General features: G+C 39.0%; 1 protein-coding gene across 1 annotated transcript in view; it reads right to left on the reverse strand.

The window, feature by feature from the left end:
* Nucleotides 1-17,148, reverse strand: part of BMP6 (bone morphogenetic protein 6) — a 174,021-nt gene that overhangs the window by 21,781 nt on the left and 135,092 nt on the right. The window contains exon 2 of the mRNA XM_006141251.2: nt 8,078-8,270. Within this exon, the coding sequence (XP_006141313.2) occupies nt 8,078-8,270 (193 nt within the window). The remainder of the gene's footprint in view (nt 1-8,077; nt 8,271-17,148) is intronic.

Consider the following 17,148-nt stretch of genomic DNA (forward strand, 5'->3'; position numbering starts at 1 on the left):
GAATGAAAAGTTATCAGGAATGCCAGTAAATAAAACTAAATGAGGGAAAATCAAGAGAACAAATAGATCATGGAAATAGAACCTTAGGTGATCTAGACAGTAAAGTTATCAGACATGGTCTTTGAATACAACCTTACATTAAAAGGATAATAAACCATAAGTTGAACTTGTCCAAGGGATGTAGGTTGGCTAAACATTTGAAAATCTTTAATGTGCTAGTCCACATTATTGCCATAAAGAAGAAAAATTACATTACCAGCAGAAAAGACATTTTTCTTTTAGTTGCATTCCATCATTATACATCTCTATAGCACAAAGATGGTTTTTCAACATATGCATGTAATACATGACAATCACATCAAGGCTATTACCATATAAATCACTTCAACAGAAAACTTCACATTCTTTTCTTCTGTTAAATGTGTCTTCCCTTTGCCCCCCCCCCTAGTTATCCTCTGCAGGAGTTCCCTCCCTAATGTCTGATATTTTTGCTACTATCATATCTTCAGATCTTTTAATTCCTGCCATAGAATGCAGACATTTGTTATATAGAGAGTGGGAATAAACAGTGTGTGTCTTTCAGAGTCTTGCTTACTTCACTTAGCGTTAAGTTTTCTGTACTTGTACATTTTAAATCAAATAATGGGATCTCATTGATCCTTATGGATGAGTAGTATTCCATATTGTATATGTGCCACAGTTTTTCAATCCGGTCATTAGTTCTTGGCACTTAGATTGGTTCCATTTCTTAGCAATTGTGTATAATGCTGCATGAATGTGCAGGTTTCTTTCCAACTGAGTATTTTCCTATTCTTTGTGCCAGTATCATGCTGTTTTGATTATCACCACTTTGTAATATACTTTAAAGATGAGTAGCAGGAATCCTCCTACTTTATTCTTTTTGCATAGCATTGCCTTTCTAATACGTGGTCTTTTATGGTTCCACACAAATTTTACAACCTTTTTTTCTATTTGTGTGAAGAACACCCCAGAAATTTGATCAGAATCACATTGAATATGTAAATTAATACGGGTAGGACTGATATTTTGATTATACTGACTCTCCCCGTCCAACTACATAGGATATCTTTTTATTTATTTGTCTTGTACTCAATTTCTTCTTTCAGTTTTCATAGTTTTTCTTGTAGAGTTTTTACACCATTTTGATTGGGTTTATTCTTAGGTACCTTTGTGTGTGTGTGTATGCAGTGGCGGGGGGGGGACTATTGTAAATGAAATTTCTGTTTTAAATTCTGTCTCAGTCTGTTAATTAATGATGTACAAAAAATGCTATAGATTTTTATGTATTTATTTTGTATCCTGATACTTTACTGGATTCATTTATCACTGCTAGAAATCTTTTCATAGATTCGTTTGGATTTTCTATGTATATAATGGCAAGAGAGAACATCAACTTACTCACAAAGGTTATCCAATTAGACTAACATTAGACCTCTCAACTGAAACAATGCAAACAAAGAAAGAATGGAAAAACATATTTAAAACTCTTAAAGAAAAAAATTTCAGTTAAGAATACTTTACCCAGCGGGATTTCCCTCCAAATGGAAGAAGTAAAATCATCCACAGATAAATAAAAATGCAAAGAACTTAGTAACACTAGACCAGTTCTCCCAGAACTATTGTATTAAAGGGAACACTACATTAGGAAAACAAGAGAGAGAGAAACAGAAATAAGAGAACATATTACAATGAAAAAAATAAAAGATTAACAAAATGACAAGGATAACTCCACAGTTATTGATAAGAATGCTACTAAATGAAAGTGGATTAAATACCCCAATTTGAAGATGCAGATTGGCTAAATGGATAAAAACATTTTTTTAAATAAAAGGGGGAACTCTTTCTGTATGCTGCTTATAAGAAACACATTTCAATGAGAAAGATACCCATAAACTGTAAGTGAAGGGCTTGAAGAATAATTATTTCATGCAAAGAGAACCAATAAATAAATAAATAAATAAATAAAGACTAGAGAAGTAATATGAGTATCAGAAAAAAAAATAGCTTTCTAGATAAAAACAGTAAAAAGAGACAATGATAGACACCATATAATTGTAATTTATTTTTGTTTTTTTTTTAGAGAGATTTTTACTACTAGGCATATGCACTCACTGGAGAGACAGAGTTAACTTTTTATTTATTTATTTATTTATTTATTTATTTATTTTTTTAATTTGACCAAAGAGTGACAGTCAGAGAGAAAGAGAGAGAGAGGGAAAGTGAGAAAGCAAGCTGCCAGGACTCAAATCACGGTTGGCCATGTGGAAGTTCAGTGCCCTTAATCACCATGCCACCTACCCGCCCCAATACTATGTAGTTTTAAAAGGAATAATTCATTAAGACAGCATAATAATTACAAATATTTATATACCTGATATTAGGACAATCAAATACATAAAAGAAAGGATTGCTAAATCAAAAGGGAGAGATAGACTGCAATATACTAATTGTTTTGGACTTCAGCACCCCATTGTCACCTATGGTCAGGTCATCCAAACAAAACATAAACAAAGAGATGCAGGACCTAATTAATACCATAAACCAAATGGACTTAACAGACATCTATAGAGCATGAAACCCAACATCTATTAAATATACTTTTTCTCATCCATGCATGGAGCATTTTAGAAGACTACACAATAGGGCACAAAAAAGCCTCTACAAATTAAAAAATACAGAAAGTATACCCAGCATCTTTTTAAATTTATTTTTTAAGAGGTTTTTGCCTTAAGGCACATGCACGTACTGGGGAGCAAGACAGAGACAGTGAGAAGGAAAGTAAGAAATCACACCCCTCCCCCAGGGGGGATGGCCATGCCATAATCCCTTCTCCTCTATTCTGCTCCAGGATCCTGGGCACACATGCACATGTGCCTGGTGTGATTTTTTTCAAGCCACCAGGTCTGCAATTCAAACCGCAATTGGTCATAAGGGAGTCCAGTGATGTAACTGTTACACCATCTACTGGCCCCATCTTTTCTGTTTACGATAAAATTAAACTTGAAATCAATCACATAAAAAATCCTCAAAAACATGGAAACTAAACAACCTATTACTAATCAACTTTCAAATTACTGACAAAATTAAGACTGAAATGGAAAAATCCATAGAAAACAATGGCATTGAACACACAACTTTTCATAACCTTTGGGACGCAGCAAAAATAGTCATAAGAAATAAGTCATTGCAATTAGTACTCACAAGAAAAAAAAATAGAAAGATGGTAAAAAACTAACTTGATCTCACATCTTACAGAACTGGAATACAACAACAACAAAAATACAAGGAAAAAAATAATAAAGATTATGCTGAAATAAACGAAATAGTGAATAATGAACTATACAAAAAATCAGCAAAACAAAAAGCTATATTTAAAAGGATAAACAAAATTGACAAACCATTAGGTAGACTAATCAAGAAAAACAGAGAAAAAATTATAGAAAAAATCAGCAGCAAAGCCAGTAATGTTACAATGGACATAAGAGAAATACAAAAAAATCTGAGAGAAAACTATATGTGACTATATGCCAACATACTAGAAAAAACTACTATAGATGAGATGGACAAATTCCTGGACATGTACAAGTTACTAAGACTGATTCAAGAATAGGAAACTGACTTTTGACAAAGGGCACCAATCCAGTAGGAAAGGTAAACCTCTTTAGCAAATGGTGCTGACAAAATTGGAGAAAGATGAAACTGGACCCCTACCTATACCCATGAACAAAAATCAACTTAAAATGGATCAAAGATCTAAACCTAAGGTCTCAAACTATAAAACTACTGGTGGAAAACACAGGGGAAACTCTTGGAGACACTGGAATAGGCAAAGACTTCTTAAATAAGACCCACCAAAGCACAGAATTATTATCCCAGAAATAGACAAGGGATTACATCAGATTGAAAAGCTTCTGCACAGAAACAAAACAAAACAAAACAATAATTAGAGTAAATTGACAACCCTAGGAATGGGAGAATATATTTGCAAACTATGCCTCAGATAAGGGACTGATAACTAGAATATACAAGCAACTCAAACAGTTTACCTGAAAAAAGAAAAGCAACCCAATTAAAAGATGGGCAAATGAGCTCAACAGACATATAAATGGCCAAAAAGCATATGAAACAATGGTTAACATCACTTATCATAAGGGAAATACAAATCAAAATCAAAATGAGATACCACCTAACCCCAGTCAGAATGACTACAAATTAAAAAATAAAGAATGATAAGTGCTGGTGAGGCTGTAGTGAAAAGGGATTTCTTCTATATCTTTGGTGGAATGTAAATCAATACAGCCACTGCGGAGAACAATGTAGAGGTTCCCCAAAGACCTACCAATAGAAGTACCATATGATCTAGCAATTCCACTCCTAGGTATCTACCCAAAAGAAAGGAAAAAACTCAGTTTTTCATCTATGGATATGGTTCTGGGATATTTATTCCATTTCCTTGGTTGATTTTTCTTTTTGGCACTAATATTGCATTGTCTTAATTCCTTAGTTTTAGAATAAGGCTTGATATTTGGTGTAGAACGTTTCTTAAAACCAAACAAACAAAAAACTTGCTGGACTTATTGGAATTACATTAAATCTAGACAACAATTTGAGAAGAATTTGTACCTCACCCTTAAATGCCAAAGTGCCAGGGCTGGAATTCAATAGACACACATCACCACCAACAGAATAACCCTGCTTGCCATCCAAACACATGCATCCTTGGGATGTTGGCACCAAAGCTAGAACAATAGAGATGTGGGGAATGCCAGAAGATTGCTTCACCTTTTCTTGGCACTTCACACCTTGTCACTGTCCCCCATGCCACCTGGTGACTTTGGGAGAAATACAGCAACAAACAGTTTATTTGGCCTTGGCAAAATTCGTATGTGCCATGCTTTATTCTTTCAAAAGTAACATGCCTGCTCTGTCCATCTGATGGAGTCATGGAAAAATCCTCATGAAAGAATAAAAGAGAAGATCTTTTTCGAACTGCAAGTACTGTGTACAAATACAAATTTTTTACCAGTGTCACCCTAAGGATATAACATCTAAGTTTCACACCAAACTCATTTTAAAATGTAAATACCACACAATATCATAGAGTGAGTGCTAAAAACAAAACAAAAACAAAAACAAATGAATTGCAAAGGACATCTGTACTACTTGGACTCAAGAATGTAGACTACTGGGTTGCAAATCCTACTGCAATCTAGGAGTTCTTTCAGGTGTTTTCATGACTTAGATTTGATCTAAGAGCTTACTCTCAAGTTTTGAGTAAAGTATCAAGTGTTCTCTGTTCTTGCTAAAAGCACCATTTATTCAAGTGGCCACTTTTTTTTCCCTCTAAACTTACCTGGTCCAATGATTTCTTATCAGTCAAAGAATATGTCTCTACAGCAAGGGCCTAACTTCCAAGAATCTTTTCTGACCCTGCCTGGATCAGGTTTCCTAATTGCCTTTGAGATCAGAAGGCTCAACACATCATTTTTGCTTTAGCTGAGGGTATGACTCAGCATTGAAAAACCTGGCTTTTTCCCCCCTTTTTTTCAAAGAGGCCAACTATTTTGCAACACAAACATTTGTTAAATTAAGGGAATCCATCAAATACTACAAATTTCACTTAAGCATAGATTAGACAAATAAGATTTTTCTCAAGCCTACAGAACGGTTTTCAGCCAAGACACCCCAAGACGGCACAGATGGGGAGATCAAACCCTTCCCAGGGAGGAGCTCTGCAGTTAAGCCTGAGGGCCTCAGGAGTTACATTAGCAGGCGGCAGGAGGCCTGGGCTCTGGGCCCACAGATAAGGAAAGAAAATCTCCTGCTGGCCAACCTGGAACCCTTCAAAATTTTCCTAATTCTCCCAGGATTTCCCCTCTCTTAGGCAAAATGAAACACATCCAACCACCCAAAGCTCCTATTCCAGGCGGCAGAGACTACAAACTTCCGCTTTGATAGTCAGTCATCAAAGCTTGGGACTGTTTGAGATTTTCTTTCCCAAACTCACTACTGGCCCCAAGGAAGGATGAAAGCACCATCTGAAGCACAAGACAGCTGTTCTTTCCTGGCTGGGGCTCAGCATCAGTCTGACCAATGTTCTGCCTGCTCCCTCTTTTATTTTTTAGAAAATAATAACTTTTGAAAACTCCCAGCCTAGTGTTGCACTACAAAGCATTTCCCTGCAGGACAGAGGAAATTATGTATTCTAAATAAAATTCTGAGCCAAAAAGGTACCCACAGGTGATTTCCAGCAGTGAACTATAATGGAAGGAATAATGATGCAGACTGAGAAACAATGGCTCAAGCAGTTCCAAAGAATTACTGAATACCAATCCGCTCTGAAGTGTCCAATGATAAACATTTAGCACTAAATAATTTACTTTTTAAGAGGCTCTCAGCAGTAAATCCATTGCATATACTTTTGTTTAGGAGTGAAAAATCAGAGATCAGAAAATTTTCCTTTCATTCTGAAATGTTGGTCCATTGGAAAGATAAACACAATGGCTGCATTTTACTCATTATTTAACTACCTGAGCTAAGAATTCCCTGGCGCCCGTCAGTGTATAGGTTCAATACCATGGCATCTGTCCTTCCTTCTCTGTTTCCCGCATTCCAGACTTGATATGCACAAGGCCCAGATACTAGCAGTACTTCCAGACCTAATGTTTCTTATGACTTTAGTGTGCATATTTATAACAGATCAACACAGAGATCAATAAATTCAGGAGGAGCCAAAGTCATTCCTAAGCCCTTGAACATTTGGGGGAAGACAATAGATTTCCAGGACCAAAAGCAAAAATCTGGACTTGGTTAAAAAACCAAAGCTGTCAGGCCAACAAGTGGCATGGTGGTTGAGGCACTGGATTCTCACATGGCTGATCATGGTTCCGGCCCCTCACGTGGCGGCTTGCTTTCTCACTCCCCCACCCCGCCCCGTTACTCTCTGGTGAGTATGCATGCCCTATAGCAAATTTAAACATAATAATAATGGGCCCAGCAAGTGGCATGGAGGTTAAGGGCGCTGGACTCCCACATGGCTGACCATGGTTCTAGTCCTGGACTTAGTGGCTTTCTCTCTCACTTTCCCTCTCTCTTTCTCTCACTCTGTCCCTCTCTGGTCAAATTAAAAATAATTAATTAATCAATTAATTAATTAATGTTAAAATAATAATAATAAACAAAATTAAAATAAATAATTTTAAAAAGCTGTCAAATCCATCACGGGGCCTATATGAGATTCCCTCTGCCATACATTCTCTTGCTTTAATTTTTATCTTTGAGCTTACCAGATTGTCATATCACCTGCTTAATTTCTATCTGAAACAATGGAAGCTATGCTGCAATGCTACCTTTCTGTACAACAGGTGCCTGACTCTTCCCAAATTACTAACCTGATCTCTACATACTAAGCAAAATTCAAGGCCGTTGTTTTTCCTGTATACTACACGTCTGAACTAACTGTGATAAGACATCATCCCTCAGCTCTTCTAACCTAGCAATGGCCCCATGACCACATGCCATTGCTGCTCTTTTGTAAAATAATATGGGACTCACTTCATGAAATGAGAATAAAATAGACATATGGAATAAAGCCTATTATCCCTTGTGATCCAAATAATAAAAAATACATTATACACACCTTACTCAAAGAGAAACATGTGCATGTATATATTACATGTGCAAACACAGAGCCTTGTCTTCCCCTGAGTTAGCATCACTTAGAAGCATTCTTATATTATTTTAACGTGTGAATTTCTTTTAGCCACCCATCATTTAAAGTGAGGGCTAAACAATATTGGCCAATTATTTATCCCCAATATATTATACGATGGTCTAATCACAATGGGTTCTTGGTAAACACCACTCCCTGGCTTGCTCAGGAAACAAAAGCTGAAAGGTCTTGCCAGCTAAATGCTACTATCCAGAACACCCGCCTCAGATCATGTTCATAGGCTGAACTTCAATCACCTTCCACAGACACACTTGGGTTCACGTGATGATAGAGGGTGAGAAATGGGGCCAGTCCCACCTTGGGGGCTTCCTCGAGCCTTCATACCTGTGCTGATGCTCCTGTAAGACTTGGTAAATGCTGATAAGAAAAGTTTGGTTTTTAAAACTCCCCACAACACAGTCCTTGTAGATGCGGAATTCTGCCGCCGTCACCGCCTCACCCTCAGGAATCTGGGATAAGTTGAACTTGAACTCTTTGTGGTGTCGCTGGCGAGGGGAGAACTCCTTGTCGTACTCCACTATAAGATTAAACAAGAGAGAGTGACAACTATCGTTACTTGACTAAGTGCCACAGGCTCACCTGATGAACGCTTCCCCGTTTGACTTCATAGGTACATTACCAATTACCCAAGGTTTCTTGGGGGGTGGGGTATGGGGTGGTCAAGTGAACACGAAGCTGGCTATCAGAGAGCTGAACAGAAAGCCTTCCCATTTCCCAAAGATCAAATAAAATTCTTAGATTATATTTAGTTTAAATATAAGGACTCTTCAAAGAATTTGCAGAAAATGCACATTATGAAGATATGCATGAGTTTCCAATTTTTTTTTGCACCAAAATAAACTCACACTTTAATTCCATTTTCCCATATATCCTTTGAAGACCCCTTGGACTTTAGTTTGAATATTTACTTGAGTTAAGTATATGAAAGCAAGCGATTTAAACTCTTGGCTTTGGGTGTCCTCATTTGCAAAAGGAGAGTAATATGACTTCAAGGGAAAAGATGTGAAAATTAATGATATAATGAGCAAGAACTCATCTGCCCACTCTGGTTTCACTGTCCCCTCCCAGCCCCCTTTCTTTTATTTTTTGCAGGTTGGTTCATGTGTTACCATTAATAGTTGGCATGACTAAGAGTAGCCTTGAGCTGAACCTTGATGGGGGTGATGGGAGGAAGTGAGCTCAAAAGGTTCTCAGATTTGGCCTACTGTTTGTTCAAGGGAAATCTTTGTTGAGGGGATTTAGCTTCATAGAAAATGGTGCTTGAACTAAAGCCCTTCTTCCTCCTGGTAGAACTGAGGAATTAGAGACTGGGAAGGGGAACCCTCCACGCTGGTAAACTTCTGGGGCAAGCCCCCATTTAATCGGCTTGATCCCAAGCAGAAGAATGGAGATGTGGAAGGAAACCACCAACAGTGCACCATGCTGTTTTCTAATAACTTATATGGGAAAATGAAAATTTGTGCCTGGGAGAAAGAGTGAGTCTAAAAGGTCATCCTAAAACCAACTTTACTGTCCACTGATGGATAAACTGATAAAGAGTATGTATGAGTGTGTGTCTGTGTGTGTGTGTTTATACACATATAAACAGAATAGAATTCAGCCTTAAAAACAAATGAGATCTGCCATTTGTGACAACTTGGATCAACTTGGAGGATGTTACGCTGAATTAAATAAGCCAGGCACAGAATAAAAAAATACCACATAATCTCACAAAAGGACTCTGAAAAGTTCATGGAAAATGGACTTAACATGGGTCAGCAAGTGGCATGGTGAGTAAGACACTAGATTCCTACATGGCCCACTGCAGTTCAAATCCTGGACCTGGCAGCTCAAAAATCACACTGGGTGCATGTGCAGACATGCCCAAAATCTCAGGAGGAGAATGAAGGAGAAGGGATTGCAGAGTGGCCATTCCCCCTTGAGGGGTGGTTTCTCATTTTCCTTTTGTCCCTCTCTGTCTCTTTCTGGTGAGTACATATACCCTATGGCAAAATCTTTAAAGAGAAGGAAAGGAAGGAAGGAAGGAAGGAAGGAGAGAAGGAAGGAAGGAAGGAGAGAAGAAGGAAAGAGGAGAAAGGAGGGAAGGAGAAAGAAAGAAAGAAAGAAAGAAAGAAAGAAAGAAAGAAAGAAAGAAAGAAAGAAAGAAAGAAAGAAAGAAAGAAAGAAAGAAAAAGAAAGAAAGAAAGAAAGAAAGAAAGAAAGAAAAGAAAGAAAGAAAGAAAGAAGAAAAGAGAAGAGAAAGAAAGAAAAGAAAAAGAAGGTTTTAGAAAGAGAAAGAAAGAAGAAAAGAAAGAAAATAGAATTAAAGTATGAGTTTATTTTGGTACAAAAAAACTGAAATTCATATATAGTGTTTTTCATAATACATATTTTCCACAAACTTTTCGTGGTCCGCCAGTATGTGGATTCTAAAAAAGTCAGTCTTGTATCAGTACAGAGTCGAATAGTGTGGTTCCTGAAGGGTGGAAAGGATAGTTGAAAGTGGGATGGGGAGAGACTGGTTGTGGGTAGAAAGTTACAGTGAGGAAGAATGAATTTTGGAGACTTGACGTTCAGCATGATGACCACAGTTAACAACTGGTAATACTACTGTACTGTCTACTTGACATTTGCTAGGAGAGCAGATTTTAAATGTTCTTGAAAAAAAAGTGAAAACATGGTCACTATGTAAGGTGATCAATACATTAATGACTTCAATAGTGGTAATCACTTCACAACATATATGTATGCCAAAACACAGTATACTGCATAAATAGAAAAAATTTTTGGCAATTAACAGAACAAGTAAGATTTTTTTAATAAAATCTTTTCTCACATGAACACAAATTACGACAGATTGTGATTACTAGCTGTCATTTTGCAGAATCAGCTTTCAGATGTCTATATAAAATCCTGTGCAGGGCCCAACAGATGGTTATGTTGCTGGACTTCCACATGGCCGACTGCAGTTCGGGTCCCAGACCGGTGGCTTCAAAATCATGCTGGGCATGTGTGCATGCATGCCCAAGATTCTGGGAGGAGAATGGAGGAGGAGGGATTCTGGCATGGCCATCTCCCGAGGGTGATGTCTTACTCTCCCTCTCACTGTCTCTGTTTTTCTCTCTAGTGAGCACATGTGCCCTAAGAAAAAAACCTCTTAAAAAAAAAAATCTGTGTGTGGGGAGGCCAGCAGGTGGCGTGGTGGTGAAGGCGCTGGACTCCCACATGGCTGATTGTAGTTCAAGTCCCTGGCCTGGTGGCTTGCTTTCTCACTTTCCCTCTCTCTCTGTCTGTCTCTTGAAAGCACACGTTGATAGAAATTTTAAATAATAATAAAATACATAAAATTAAATAAATAGTTCTTTTTTAAAAGTTCTGTGTGTGCCCAGCAGATGATACAGTGGTTAAGGCACTAGATCCCACATGGCCAACTTCATGGTTCGAATCCCAGGCTGGGAGCCTTGAAAAACACACCAGGCGCATGTGCATGTATACCTGAAATCCAAAGAAGAAAAGAGAGGAGAAGGGACTCAGTGTGTGGCCATCCCTGCTGGGAGGGTGATTTCTTACTTTCTCACTCTCTCTGTCTCTCTCTGGCGCACACACTTGCCCTATGGCAAAATAATCTAAAAAAAAAAAAAAAAAAGTAAAAACAACCCTGTGCAAAAGAAATATCAAACCTCACTCAGAGTCAAAGACTCTTTTCTCTGGAGTTAGGACTCATTCTGTCCTGCTGTTCCTGTTACTTTTCTCTTAAATAGCAATCACAATGAAATCACATGAGCAAATTAATCTTTCATGGCACCATTTTTCCAAGGCTTGTGGGTTGAAAAACGAAATCAAATTGTTCACCATCTCCATCTTCTCACTTTCTCCCACTGTGTTGTTCGTCTTCATGCCCAGAGAACAGCTTTGGAGACAGAGCTGCTTAGAAAATGCTGGTAACTCTCTAGAAGGACTTAGTCCTCCAGGGCATCTGCAGAAGCTAAGCCATCTATAGGTGCAAGTTTTTCAAAAGAGAATTCCTGAAACTGCCATGGAATTAAGCAACGCATCGTTTAGATTCAAGTTTTCTCTCTCGTCAAATATTTTGATTTTGATGGTTATAAAAGAACAAGCTTTGCCTTAGGTAAAAGCTTGAACATAAGTTTAAAAACACAAAAAGTCCAACCAGAAAGCAAACCACGGTTCCGTGCACACAAGAGAACAGGTTTTCTAATCAGTGGTTAAGCATGAAAAACAATATCATTGGGGAGTTCACCCAAGGACACCCGCACATGATGGCAGATCACTTTCCCCTAAAACTGATCTGTCTTGTAAGCTTGATATGTTATCATCGTGGGTTAAAAGTGAATCAAATCTGATTTCCCAAAGAGACGCTCAGAAATAACATGTCATGCAGGTTTTCTATAGGGTGTTTGAGACACTTCATTTTTGCTTTGCTTTTTTTCAGTGATGCACACACACACACGCACATGCACACACACACGAAGGGTGAAAGAGCAAGTGAGAGCCACCCCAACTGGGTCTTCACTCTGTAATCCACCCCAGCCAGCCTGTGTGTACCCGGAGGGTACAGGGAAGCCTCAGGACGCAAACCTGGGACCATGAGAGTTGAGCACGGCAGAGTATTGTGTTATGGCTACACCACTGTCGGGCCCCTGGATGCTTAAGTTTACTCTCGCTAAATAAAAATACATTTTTAAGATTCACTTGAGAACGTGTCTAAGATTTCTTTAAAAAGTCTTTCAAACTCTTTTATCATAAACAAGTAGAATAAAAATGTGGATCTAAAGATATAAGACAGTGATATTAAGATATCTCCATGACAAGGAGCAGAGGAAGGGACAGAAATTTCAACAAATGAGAAATCTGGTAGCTAGTCTTTGGAGAGGTGCACCACTGTGAAGAAAAAATGTCTCCTGGTATTCAGTCTGCGGGGGGTGGGGGGAGGTGCTGCTGTCCTGGGGAGGATCTGGGCTGACTCTGTGACCTGCTTTGGACCACAGGATGCAGCTACAGTGAGGCTGAGTGACTTCTGAGGCAAGTCATACCAAGGGTCTTCAGAAAGTTCATAGAAGGCCCAGCCTTGTGGCCAGTCAATACCAAACTGAACTGCAATGCTGGAAGCCACATGGTTGACCATGGGTTAGATCCCTGAGTTGGCCTGAAACATGCTGGGTACGTGTGTGCCCAAGATCCTGAGGAACTGGAGGGCTGAGGAAAGGGGATCACAGTATGACCAGATCTTGTCAAGAGCACTTCTCTCTCTCTCTGACATGTAGGCATGTTATGAATATTTTTATTATGTTATTATTTTTTTGTAGAGGTTTTTGCCTTAGGGCACTTGTGATTGCTGGAGAGAAAGAGAGACAAAGACAGTGAGAGGGAAGGATGGGAGAGGGGGATGGCCACACCACAATCCCTTCTTCTCCATTCTCCTCCTAGGATTTTTGGGCACACACACACATATCCGATGTGATTTTCAAGCCACTGGGTCCAGTACTCAAACTGTGGCTGGCCATGTGGGAGTCCAGCGACATAACTGTTACGCCAGCTGCTGGCCCTGTGAATATTTTTTAAAGTTTATGGAAAATGTGTATCATAAAAAGAGCTATACATGATTTGAATATTTTTTGCATAAAAATAACTCATACTTTAATTCCATTGTTGCACAAATTTTTTGAAGTCCCCTCATAAGCTTTGAACTTCCTTCCACTTAGATTTCTTGGAACATGTGTCTAAGGGAAAGACAGGGACTATGGAAGAGGTCTGACTAGCCTGAAACTTCTGTGCTCTGAGGAGCCACATAGAGAAGCTGAATGGAGGGAGTCCCTAACCACCTCAGCTAAGGCACCAGGCATGTTATGAAGACACCATCTTGTATATTTGTCACTCACCATACAGCCACCCCCCAGCCTCTCTCTTAAATGTATCTTTTTCTCTTTACAGATGAAAAGGAAAAGAATAAGACCCAGAATGGGGGGGGGGGGGACACAACCTGAAGCCATCTAAGATGGCTGTCATAATGATCTCTGGAAGACCCCAAACCTTATAATGTCATTTATATGCTAAAAGACACACTAACCAGTACCATGACAGTTTATATTTTTATTTATTTGTATTTTTGGGGAGAGATTTTTGCTATAGGGCACATGTGCTTGCCAGAAAGACAGAGAGACAGAAAGTGAGAAATCACGCCCCAGGGGGGATGGCCATGCCGCAATCCCTTTTCCTCCATCCTCCTCTCGGGATCTTGGGCACATGCCAGTGTGAGTTTAAGCCACTGGGTCAGCAGGTGGCATGATAGTTGGGGCACTAGACTCTCACATGGATGACTGAGGTTTGAGTCCCGGACTGGACCTGACCTGACTTTAAATAATTCTTTAAAAAAAAAAAGAAGATAGATAATGGAATTTTGGTTAAGTCGCTGCCTTTTTCAGAAAAAACTGAATATTCTTCACCTCTCCTGTCCTAGCATAACCTGTCCCCTCCTTACCCCACTTGCTGTATCTTAAATTTCCTAGCTCAGGATGAACAAGAAGCTGGTTTGTGACCTGTCTCTCCCTTCTCCATTCCTTGGCCATTGAATAAAGCTTGTGCCATTGATACTCAGTTTCGGTTTTGTAAACTGGCATGCAACACTGAATGGTGAAAGATTTAATCTTTGGGAATAAATTAAAAATCAGTAACACGTTCAGGCCAGTGGAACCTTCGGATGACTCCAGCCTCAGCCAGCACCTAGCTGCAACTGCATGAGAAATCTTAAACCTAAGAAGATGCGTAGTTGAACCCAGTCATTTCACAAGAGTGTGAGAGTCGATGCACTGTTGTTTCAAGTCACTGTATTTTGGGAGATTCGCTATGTAGTAATAGGCAACTAACACAAGAAAGAAGGGGGAAAAGCAAGGATGAGAGACAAAGAGAACACAAGTCTGACCATGTGAAGAAGGGGAGAAGTTGCCCGCAATTCCTGAGGTCAAGGATTGTACAATGCTGAAAAGCAACATGTGTGACTAAGGAAGAGTCCTGGCAAAGAGACAAATGTCAAGAGAGAAAGAATCTGGAAACAGCACAGTTCAAAGTGTTCACTGGATTACAATGTGAATTAGAACCCATGGTCTTACAGGTGCATTTTCTCATTTCTCCTCTACCAAAGCAACATTCTCTTGAAGCACTCTGAGCTTTTGCCTCTAACCTTCATAGAGGAGGTCCATATTCTCCTTAGCACCGTGAGTCTCTGATTGTTACCAATATCCTTTCATGTTTGTTTGCTCAGTGCTTACTGCACAGCCTTCTGAATTGCTCCTGATGTCTCTTAGCTCAAGAATGAGCCACCTTTCCCATGCTCCCCATGGTACCTCATGCACTGGTCACCGAAGTTTGCTTAGAACTCTTCCTTTCTCCCTCACTCTTTGCCTATGCTTGAACTTACACCATGCATTAGATTCATGGGGATGCGAGGAATAAACACAGTTAGGTTACTGGCCATATGTGCATTTGAAGACCACAATGGTAGAATAGTAATATTTTCAATGAGCTTAGCAGCTTAGGCTATATGATTTTAGACTCGTTACATATCAGATAGTTCAAGAAATATGAGAAAGGAGAAAGGAAAGGGTTGAATTCTGAATACTAAATTCTCAGTATCTATTTTTCAATTCTTTTTTCAGATTTATTATTATTATTATTATTTTAATTTACATGGGGCCAGCAGGTGGCGTGGTAGTTAAGGGCACTGGACTCCCACATGGCAGACCATGGTTCAAGTCCTGGACCTGGCGACTTGCTTTCTCACTTTCCCTCTCTCTCTCATTCTCTCTCATTCTGTCCCTCTCTGGTCAAATTAAATAAATAAATAGATATATAATAAAGAAATAAAAGTTAAATAAAATAATTCTTTAAAAAATCTTTTAAAAAATTTACTATAGGGCACACACACTCATGAGAGAGAGAGAGAGAGAGAGACAGAGAAAATGAGAAAGCAAGCCAGCAGGTCTAGGACTTGAAGCACAGTTGCTATGTGGGAGTTCAGTGCCTTAACCACTATACCATCCGCTGGCCCCCTTGGGGTCTATTTCATAGCCCCTAGCACTGGTGCGATGTGTATACAATTAAGTAGTCACTAAGAATGTTGAAGTGTTCAACTGCCATACTGGTCTTGAATTTCAGCTCTCCTTTTTTCTTAATTTTGTGTTGCTGAGCAAGATATTAGTCAGTTTCAACATCAGTTAAACAGGAACAATACTATTTCTAAAGATTAACCAAGAAGATCTATACAAATTGACCCCCCATGATCTGGGGGGTCAATAAATGTTAGCTGTGATCATCACTGACCATTATTTGACAATCTAACTCCTTTAATATTGGAGCACGTCTTTGCTGAGTAATTCAAATCTACCCAGAAGTCTATACATAGGACCTGTCTATTGCTTCCTCTAAATGAGTTTTTTTCAATTAGAGCAATGCATTCTGCAAAGAGAGCAGTAAATTGGGACCAGCAGGTGGTTAAGGCACTGGACTTCCACATGGCCAACTACAGTTCAAGTCCCAGACACAGCAGCAGGAAACTCACTCTGGGTAGATGTGCATGCATGCCCAAAATCCCAGGAGGAACATGGAGGAGAAGGGATTACAGTTTAACCATTCTCCCAGAGAGTGATTTCTCTCTCTCTCTCTCTCTCTCTTTCTCTTTCTCTCTCTCTCTTTCTCAAGCATATGAATCCTATGGCAAAAAACCAGAGAGAGAGAGAAGTGAAATCTTGTTGAGTATCAGCCTGGTATTTGGCTATTATGTTCTCTGAGGCAATGATTCCTAAATTTTTGTTGTATTTCAAGGACCAGTTAAGACATTTTTATTTTTTCAAGAAAATGGTAATGACCTTACACAAGGTCACCTACTTTTGCTATTTGCTATTTGTTAAGTACAATAATAAAAAAAAAAAGAAGACAAACTACATTCCTTTAACTCTGATTCCATTTTTAAGTCTTTTTAGCACCAACAAAATAAGGACATAATTGAATAATGTTATACCATTCTTTAAGTTAAACTAATTTTGCTTTTTTTTTTAATTTGCTAGAGGGCATGTGAAGCTCACAGAGGAAAGACAGAAAGCACTCGCATGGGGGATGGCCATGCCACAATGGCTCCTCCTCCATTTCTCCCACTTCTCAGGGTTTCAGGCAGGCACACACATGAGACTGGCATGTCGCTCAAGCCTGTGGATTCAGGACCATGGAGTTGGCTGTGTGAGATCCAGCCTCCTTAACCACCATGCCACCAGCTGGCTCCAAATTTTGCTTAATAAAACTTACTTTATGGGACCTGCTTAAGATTTTTAAATGTAAAGTATATAATATGATATACCCAAAAGAATATATATAATTTGTGCAGGTAAGGAAACATGACACTAAAC

The sequence above is a fragment of the Tupaia chinensis genome, unplaced genomic scaffold (assembly GCF_000334495.1).
Source record: "Tupaia chinensis unplaced genomic scaffold, TupChi_1.0 Scaffold000048_1, whole genome shotgun sequence".
NCBI classification, from domain to species: Eukaryota; Metazoa; Chordata; class Mammalia; order Scandentia; family Tupaiidae; genus Tupaia; species Tupaia belangeri.